The sequence below is a fragment of the Arachis ipaensis genome, chromosome B6 (genome assembly GCF_059453495.1).
Source record: "Arachis ipaensis isolate K30076 ecotype BB chromosome B6, ASM5945349v1, whole genome shotgun sequence".
Taxonomy (NCBI): domain Eukaryota; kingdom Viridiplantae; phylum Streptophyta; class Magnoliopsida; order Fabales; family Fabaceae; genus Arachis; species Arachis ipaensis.
Window position 1 is genome coordinate 15,996,917 of NC_142441.1, and position 9,785 is coordinate 16,006,701.

General features: G+C 34.8%; 1 protein-coding gene across 3 annotated transcripts; it reads left to right on the forward strand.

The window, feature by feature from the left end:
• Positions 1–2,835: 2,835 nt before the first annotated feature.
• On the forward strand, positions 2,836–8,300 carry NEK2 (NIMA-related kinase 2). 3 transcript variants are annotated; one of them, XM_088491683.1, is made up of 16 exons: positions 2,836–2,898; positions 3,164–3,320; positions 3,788–3,904; positions 4,012–4,078; positions 4,359–4,424; positions 4,826–4,872; positions 4,996–5,041; positions 5,192–5,272; positions 5,373–5,415; positions 5,678–5,727; positions 5,826–5,907; positions 6,006–6,055; positions 6,327–6,400; positions 6,641–6,692; positions 6,783–7,226; positions 7,408–8,300. In XM_088491683.1, exons 3-16 carry the CDS (start codon positions 3,819–3,821, stop codon positions 8,083–8,085), a joined length of 1,866 nt encoding a protein of 621 aa, XP_088347809.1. In that variant the 5' UTR covers positions 2,836–2,898; positions 3,164–3,320; positions 3,788–3,818; the 3' UTR covers positions 8,086–8,300. The 3 variants fall into 3 exon arrangements, with proteins under 3 accessions (XP_088347809.1, XP_016205440.1, XP_016205442.1); XM_016349954.3 differs by lacking the exon at positions 2,836–2,898 and having other exon boundaries at positions 3,031–3,320; positions 6,783–7,229; XM_016349956.3 differs by lacking the exon at positions 2,836–2,898 and having other exon boundaries at positions 3,078–3,320.
• Positions 8,301–9,785: the final 1,485 nt, after the last annotated feature.

Sequence of the window (9,785 nt, forward strand, 5' to 3'; positions counted from 1 at the left end):
GTGCCAAATGTTTCTGCGTTGGTAGCCGTTTCACAGTATAACTCGTCCTGCTTAATATTCGAATTTGTCTTTCCTTGGGCTGGAGGATGTATATGTCGGCTCCTTAAGAACGGCGGCAGTGGACACCTGCAAAGACACTCAAACGCTCAAGTCATATAGAGTGTGAGATGAGATATGTGATATTCAGAGTGAATAGTATATCTTTGACGTATTGGGTGCTTTGTATTTATTGAGTTGTTGTGCCATAGGTGGTTACTGGTATTTTGCGAAACTAATGAGGACGTTAACCTGATTTTTTGGTAATTGCTTTTGAATGACTCGTTGATCTTTTACAGAGAAGTTCGTTAGAAGAGAAAGTCGTGTTTCTTTGATTTGGCACGTGTTTATTTGTTTGATTTAGATTCCGAGTTATAGGTATAACTGAGTCGGGTTATAGCTGATGAATCACTTTCTTTTTTGGTATTATTTAGCCATTTCCTTTTTTCTTTTTTTGGTTAGAATTTAGCCATTTCTATTAATTACAACTCTAGTGGGGTGGGCTTATGATAAGATTTAAAGGATCTTGGGCCATTCTGTATCGAAGCCCATCAAGCTTGAAGCACTTGCAGTTATTTTGGGCCTTCAGCTAGTCCAAGATTGATATTTTTCATTATTTTGGGAAATGGGAATAAAGTGATAATGTGCACAAAACTTAAAAATATTCTGGATTAATTATTGAAGCTTTCTACAAATCAATTTACCTATTTTAACTATTTTAGGATGCAGGATATTTGATAGGTAGGTAATTACATCGGTAATTTTTGGGAATTAGAAGGTAAAGTAGATATCTGCGAAAAGCACTTATACGCCTTTTAGTTTTGTTTTATACAAAATTCATAATGGGAATGAAAAACATACATTTTCTTTATATTTAGAATACATTTTTTATAGATAATAACTCATCATTGTAATTGTTGGTTTGTTATCGATTTTTTTAATAAACAATCTAAATTATAAATTGATTTTCATGCTGATGTATAACAGCAAAACATAATTTGATTTGTAAACCAGTTAGAGAGTTATAACGGCCAAATTATATAGAGTTTAATTTTGATGTACTGACATAGTAAAACGTTTTACATTTTACATAGTCGTGCAATTACATCCGTTCTTTTGGATGATTGTCCATGCTGTCAATATATAAGGTAATTATTTTTATTGATATGAGATGCACATGTAAAATTATTTTACACTGAGAATGCATCAAAATAAAATTTAATTATATATCATAAAATAAAAAATTTAATTGTAAAAGTTTTTATCATATAAAATAAATCATCTTATATATATTTTATTTGAATATAATATCATATTTTATCGTATCGTTTTAATTTTATCCAAATTTTAATTATGTATTAAATTGGTTAAATCCTTCGTGCTCATGGATGAGGGAAGCTATCGAGATTCTCTTTTCTTTAATTTGGTTCCTTCTTTAATCGAGCAAAACTCTACCCAAATCCACCGTCTTTAGATTTTGTTTGTTTTTAAAATGTTTGAGGCATGACCCAAAATAAAAGAGAAGGCATGTTTGTCCCTGCCACTTAGATAGATAACAACTATATCTAAGCTCTTCGATATTCATTATGCATATATATGCTTATCTTATGAATATTTTGCCATGTCCTGTCCATTCATATGGTTTGGTATACTAAAAATTAAATGGAAAAAGATGAGCGTATATACTCAGTCACACAAAGTTGTAGTTATATTCTCTGTCCAAAAAAAAAAAAAGTTGTAGTTATATGCTTCACGAGTTACAAATTAACACAATAAATGTTTTTTCATGGAAGTGAAGCCTTTTCCAATTGTTGGGTAGGTCAGGAAGTTGTATAACTTTACAGGTACATGATGGGTGCATATTCACGTTTAAAGTGTTGAGATTAATCAATTGCTAAAAAAAAAGGGATAAATATTTATTAATTCAAATTGTGTATGACTAGTAGAATGTCAATGTCCGAAGTGAATAGTTTCCTTCATATTTGCAATGTAATAGTCCCCCTCTTCTTTAGGTATAACTCATGGGATTAGCACATTCCCAAAACTGAAGAAATAGCAATGAGCAATCTACGACTTAGACGAAGAGGAGCTATGGCTAGCATTCTAAGGTTTTGGGTATCCTCCACTTCAGCAGGTTAATTTATTGTCGATCTAAATTTTATTTAATAGTCTATCGCTGGTCAATAAATTACTACATGTACAATATTCAAATTTTTAATACTTATTAAGTTAAAGAGTGAATTATTTCCTTAACCAATCCAAGTTGGTTCGCCTTCTAAGATTTAAAAGGACGTTTGTGGTACATCACTTGGGAAAATATTTTGACTTGATATATACATATGGAAACAAATGTTTTATAATGCAAAATCAAATCTAAGTACACTGATGTAAGGATAATGAAATAGTACTATTTGAAAGTCCCTGCTGTTAACATGACAACTAAATTTTAATTGGCATCCAATTAGGCTCCGGATGATAAGGGTGGTGATTGAATTTGACTATTGAGAAAGCCAAAATGGGTAGTTGAGAATTGAGATGGCAATTTACGAAGAAAATATACTCACACCAACAATGGTGTTGTCTACTGTGTCCCACTTTGCTTTCCACTGTCCACTTCCCACCATATCACCCTTGTATTATTCCATAATTTAAAATTAGTGTCACCTAATTTTTTTTTTCTATAAATTTACGGTAGGTTCTGGTTCATGCCACTATTGGGGAAAAGTTATTTTATCTTATTAAGAAATAAAGTTAAATTAGCTTTTATTTAATACTATATTATTGTTTGACCACAACAATGCTGCCGACTATGGAAAGATATAGTTCTAGTTTCGGTTGTACGCTCTGCAATTATTGCACCTGGTACTATTTCATGAATTCTTTAACTACATCAGTTTTGGATTATGGATTAATTAATTAGCATTAGAAAAATAAAATGAAATTATTTACTAGTAGTAATCTAAATATGTAATGTAAGAGTTTCTTTCTTTCTTTGTTGGTCACCGTCACGAGAGTGGAGTGATAGCAAAATTGCTTGCGATGTAATTTGTCATTTTCTTTGTTTCTTTATCTGAATTGAATTTCTCTCTCTCTCTCTCTCTCTCTCTCTAAACCGCAATGCCGAAAGAGCATCGAATTCTACCTCCGCTGCTTCTTCTTCTTCTTCTCCAGCAACAACGACGTCGTTTCGCCGCTCCGTTGAACCTCGCGTTCTCAGATTTGTCTCTTCCCTCCGCCTTCTGAATATCTTCCAATTTCTTCAACTTGTTCTTACTCTCACTCAGGTGCATTCTGCTCTGCCTTTCTCCGGTGTTCAATTTTCCGCAGTTTTTTCTACGACTTAAGTTTCCGCGTTTACTTCCGTTTCACGTGTGTACTTTGCTTAACCAAATTCGTGTTCTGTAACCGTTTTTCCTGCACATAATTTTGAACGTCGGTTTCTATTTGTGGCTTACCTAGTGTTGCATAATCAGCAATTCAGCGTTGCATTGCACTATGCTCTTCTTCTGTGTTGAGAATTGAGAAAATAAAACGAAGAGAGAACTGTGTTTATTGCAAATTATGAGCAGTTGAGGTTATTGAGTAACCTAAGCTGATAGTATATTATTCCTTATCAGTGATTATAGCTGCATTCCTTTCTGTTTCTGATTGTTAGCTACATTTCATTTATTTACTTTGAATTTCGAATTATGGTTCAATATAAATCCGCAAGGGTCTAATATGCTTGATTTGTGCCGCACTTTGTGTTCAGGAGAGTGAAATTTCAATTACTTGTTGATGACATGGAGCAGTATGAAGTACTTGAGCAAATTGGAAAAGGTGCTTTTGGTTCTGCACTTCTTGTCAAGCATAAGCATGAGAAGAAAAAGTGAGAAATGCAACCTACATTACATTCTTTTTAAAATATAAAAGAAAAACTTAACCATGTCTATAAATTTGTGCCTTCGTGTTAACTTTGCCTTTTGGTTTATGTAGATATGTTCTGAAGAAGATTCGCCTTGCCCGTCAAACTGAGCGTTCCCGCAGGTCTGCACACCAGGAGGTTGGTTTCGAATAGTGTTTCAAGAAATTAAGTTTCCACACAACTTCTGTTGTTTTCTGTTATCTTCAGTATCCCAATCTTTAGTGTTTTATTGTTGCATGGTTGTTGGTGCGTTTTATTTGTGTTCTACAGAAAATTATTGTAGACTTCAATCATTAATATGATTAAGATGAATATATTTGGCATTAAACTAGAAAATGATTACTCAGTGTTTGAAAATAATATTATTCATGGATAAATATTTATATCATTTTTCTTTTCCTCATTTTGTTCTGTGTAGATGGAGCTCATTTCCAAATTAAGAAATCCATTTATAGTAGAGTACAAAGATTCATGGGTAGAAAAGGTATGGTTCTTCTTTTATTCTCCTCATTTAATTACAATAATGGCCTCTACAAACTTGCCTTAATAAGCTTCTATGGAAGCCTGCTTATTTGTTATAAAGTCTCCAAGAAGTTAACTTAGTCTTCTCTGATCCTAAGCCCAAAGATATTAATATTCTTTTATTTATTGTTTTAGCAATAATAAATGAGTGTAACCTTTGATATCTTCATCTGCATCTCAGATGAATGTTCAGAGTAATGTTGAGTAGCAGACTAATCTAGCTTTGCTGTTCAGTTTCTTGTCAAAATTAGTGCTTTGGCTATTTCTTTCTATTATTACAGTTTTGGGTTCTAGGTGATTGTAATGACATATAAATTCATTGCACTGCTTCATGCTGTTCTATTTTCATACCTTTGTTCTCAGGGTTGCTATGTATGCATCATTATAGGTTATTGTGAAGGTGGAGATATGTAAGTCTCTTTTTTCTAATATTTGTTAGCTTATATTTTGGTTCTATATATTCTTTCATTTCTTTGCTTTTATCATCTGGACTATTGACATATTCGTGTGTATGCATTACTCATGTAACACAGGGCAGAAGCTATAAAGAAAGCTAACGGTGTCATGTTTTCTGAGGAGGTCATCTCTTATTTTATGTGTTTTCTTTAGAAACCATATTCTTTGTATATCTTTTCCCTTTTTTGGAAAAAAATATTCATCATTGAAAAGATGAGATAACTTTAGATATTCAATGTATGTTTAAAGATTAAAATGGTCTTTCGTTTGCAGAAACTTTGTAAGTGGCTTGTTCAACTTCTTATGGCACTTGACTACTTGCACGTGAACCATATTCTTCATCGTGATGTCAAGGTTAGTAACAGAATCCTTTGTGCTGTGCGACAATATTGTTATTTCCATCTAAATTTTTTCAAGGCATATAAACTAATGTGAAAATCACATGATTTATCAGTGTTCCAATATATTCTTGACAAAAGATCATGATATACGTCTTGGTAAGTTATTTTACTATTCCTTTAAATAAAGGGATTTGCTAACCAATGTCCAAAAGGCACTAACAACGGTTTCCAATCGGGCATTGATAACAAAATCTTTATTATTATTATTATTATTATTATTATTATTATTATTTATTTTTTTTTTTTAAAGCTCATTTTGGAATCCTAAACCAGCGTCTTTAGGGCAATGATTAGCAAAACTTTTAAATAAAGCATAGATGATTGAAATCTTACTTACAAGTGATCAAATGATGATCAGGTGATTTTGGACTTGCCAAAATGTTGACTTCGGATGATCTTACTTCCTCTGTAAGAATTATTTCGATTCATTAATCAGGTTTACCTTCTTTATTGTAACTTGTGCATGACATCTTGTAACCATCAAGAGCTTTTGTACTGTAATTTAGGTTGTGGGAACACCTAGCTACATGTGCCCTGAGCTCCTTGCTGACATACCCTATGGTTCTAAATCAGATATTTGGTCCTTGGGTATTTAATTGTATTATGATAAATTTTATTGAAAAAATATATATTATTTTGCTGGTTTTTTACTTTTATATTCATGATCTCTAAAATTGGTTATTCAGGATGCTGTATATATGAAATGGCCTCGCTTAAGCCTGCGTTCAAAGCATTTGTAAGTTTTCTATTTTAATTAAAAGGCTTCATTGTCAGTATCATCTGCTTGGAGCATACTCAAGACTTTTAATCGCTGCTGCTGTATCACCAATTTTAAGTTATTATCACGTGAATTCCATTGTTTGAATATCAATGACCATCATCATGTTACCTTGTATGCACTTGTTTTCTGTGGAATGACCATAGAATCAAAGTATATATTACTACTTTTCATATCATTTCTGCAAACATCTTTAAGTTATACATTATCTTTGTATTTCTTTGAACAGGATATACAAGCACTGATTAACAAGATTAATAAGTCCATAGTGGCTCCACTGCCAACAAAATATTCTGGTGCATTGTAAGTCTTCTTTTGTCATGTAGCTACTTTGACTAATGCTACAACTTGGGAATTGCTTTGTCATGTTTTTTACCCCTGTTAAGTTCAGCATTCTCATAGTTTTAGTGCCTAAATTATCCTAAGGCTACCACAGGCAGGTAAGCCAAAGCTCATTGAAAGTGGCATTTCTTAAGAATTAGAGTAATCAGTTAGTTGTGGCTTATTCAATTGGTCTAATATATTTGTCTTCCCTTTTGGCAGTCGAGGTCTTGTTAAAAGCATGCTGCGGAAAAACCCAGAGCTTAGGCCTAGTGTATGTATAAAAGTTTTCATTTGACATTGATTGCAAATGGGTCTTTTGTAGCCATGGTTCTTATTTTCTTTCATATACTTCTGGAGGCAGGCTGCAGAACTACTTGGGCATCCACATCTTCAACCTTATGTTCTTAAGATCCATCTCAAAATCAATAGCCCCAGTCGAAATACATTGCCAGGTCGTTGGCCAGAATCCGACTACATTAAGAAAACTAGACTTTTTAGCCTGGAAGATGAACCTGTTTCCATATATAGGGATAAGTGGAATACTTTCAGCAATGATCGGAACTTAAATCCTAGTATATCTGGAGCAGAGCAAGATTCTCATTGCTCTACTCTGGAAATAGATTGTACCCCTGATCATTTGAATGAAAGGTTAGCAGAACTGGAAGTTGAGGATAGCCGTGAAGTGAAGTCAATTCACAAGCCAGTTGTTTCTAGAACTTCTACCATTGGCAAGACTTCAAGACACACTTCACCAAAAGCTTCTTCTAACAAGAAGAAATCAACAGAACCTTCTAAGAATTATAAGGTGGTAAGGCAAGCTGAAGAGCATGTTTTATTGTTTGCTTTATGGTATACACACGAAACAAACTTAAGTATGCATTTTTGTACATTGGTTGGTTTCACAAGAAACTACTCTCTTCGCACGTGTTATAGTATATTTTTCGCTATATAGTTTTGAATATCTGACTTTTTCTTTATGGTTGCAGCTTCCTGCTTCTCACCATAACACCAAACAACCTATCCATGGTCAGAGTCGCAGAGTATCCCTGCCGATGCCAAGAAGTGGTGCCAATCGGCAGCTGTCTCACAGGCCTAGCATTGGCTTACTCGACCATTTAAATTCACCCAATGTTTCGGTTAACGCCCCCCGTATTGATAAAATAGCAGAATTTCCATTAGCATCATATGAAGATCAATTGTTTCCCATTGCTAGACCTTCATCAACTTCTGCGCAGGGATCCTGGGGCACCCCGCCCTGCGTCAATGATTCAACAATGGTAGACAAATGTACAATCGAGCTAGGTGATAGAGCCTACACCAGGCCAAAATCTACGGATTCTTGGCAGGGAATTAAGCGCAGCATTTTAAAGGATGATGAGGTTAAAAGTGGCTCATCCGATCAAAATGCAACTGCTGGTGCATCAAGTAACAACTCTTCAGACCTGCGGCGTCGACAGTTTGACCCTTCTTCATTCCAACAAAGGGCTGAAGCGTTAGAAGGCTTGCTTGAGTTTAGCGCAAGACTACTACAGCAAGAAAGGTACGACGAACTTGGAGTTTTATTAAAACCGTTTGGGCCCGAGAAGGTTTCCCCAAGGGAAACTGCTATTTGGTTGAGCAAGAGCTTCAAAGACAATAGTGCCAACCGGGAACAATCGGTGTAAATTGCAACAATATGTACCATTTTCACGAAACCATTCATTCATGTTTGTAGAGTTCGGTCTTCCCCCTTCTCACACCCTAGCTGACATCTAGAAGCTGATTTTGTAGATTACTACGTGTTTTTAGTTTCCTCACATGTTTTACTCTACTGAAAAATGACAACTCAAGCCTTTGATCTCATGAATGATTGAAAAAGTGGGATAATTTCATGCTGTTACTCGCCTGCCGTCTCTTCACAGGAATTAATTAAAAATCATAGATTTCGTTAACTGAAAATTTTTCCTCACGTGGCGAGAGTCCGCTGCTTATGTGTAGACATAAATGACATCATCATGGATAACATTCCGGTCTAAATAACATCTAAACTATAACAAAATATAACAAACAAACTACATCAATGATGATTACAAAGTTCAACAAGATAGAACGCTTAAACCTAATCACCCATGTGTCCACTTGTGCCACATCCTCCATCACGAATGATCCTTTGGACTGTTTGAAAAAGAGGCTGCTCAGGGGACCGAGCAGGTGGCTGAGGTGCTGCACCAAATGTTAAAGGTGGCATCCCACTCAATGCAAAAGGCCAACAAAAGGACCCGTCGAAGGCTCATTGAGGTCCACCCAAATCTGTGATTAGACCACATCCATACATGGTTTATGATGCCCCACGTCATCCTGTAGCATCACTGCTATCTCATCGAGGAATGGCGAGCCACCAAATTGTTGCCCATGGTCCTAGGACTAGCAAACCTAGAAGACATCATCGGACTAGGGTTAGGAAACATCTGACTGCTGCCCTCAGTCATCTAACTGTTAGACCCTACCTCATCGATACAGCCATGCAAGAGTAGTAGATCCTAACTATATCTGTCCAATTCGTCTTGCTTGGCCACATAAGGTAGCCACCAAATGTAAAGTCGTACTTTGGACTTTTCACCTAAGGATAAAAGCAACGCAATGTACGTTCGAGCATAGATTTTCATATATCCTCAGTAGCATCTATTGGGAGCACCTTAAACCTCTTTAGGAACCACTTGTAGGAGATTGTATACTTATCTATGCACCTGGTAGGAGGAAGCTCATCAAATAGCTCCTCAAACCACACGAATGTTGGACCCGGTATAAACCGCTTAAAATCTGTGAAGTCTCCGTCCGTTAACCGCCTCATCATCAATGGGAAGACCCAGTTGGTACGTTACAAAAGTAGTGCTTGGATAAGCAGAATTTGTGATCTGTAATCATCAATTAGCCATCATCAGTATTTTTATTGGTGTGAGATGATATCTAATGGAATAAAATTACTTATTTTTTTTATGGTTAAGTGTCGGTCAGATTTTAATAAAAATGTTACTCCTAAACTTTCTATTTTATAATATAATGGTGTATTTTCCAAACCACGTATGATAGATATAGGTCCCAAGATGTGACTTCTCAATAAGTAGGGCTATACATTGGTTAATCTAAAAATTAAATCTATTTTTTGGTTAATCAAAAATTTAATTTTAGTTAATTAACCAAATTAATTTGGTGAATTCTATCCAATCTTTTCTAAAGTAACATGTAATTGATCTCCTATGATATGTCACATCTTAATTGGATATTTGCTTTTAATTTTTTTTGGTGACTGAAATAAATTTAAAAAAAAAAAACAAACAAACAAAATAAGGAACTGCTTAAATAGAGGGACAGTTCCTTTTAAGAC

Coding starts and splice junctions, on each gene's coding strand:
- NEK2 (XM_016349954.3), top strand. CDS start 3,819: ATGGAGCAGTATGAAGTACTTGAGCAAATTGGAAAAGGTGCTTTTGGT. Junction 5,273..5,372: donor TTCTTCATCGTGATGTCAAG/GTTAGTAACAGA, acceptor ATGATTTATCAG/TGTTCCAATATATTCTTGAC. Junction 7,230..7,407: donor CTTCTAAGAATTATAAGGTG/GTAAGGCAAGCT, acceptor TTATGGTTGCAG/CTTCCTGCTTCTCACCATAA.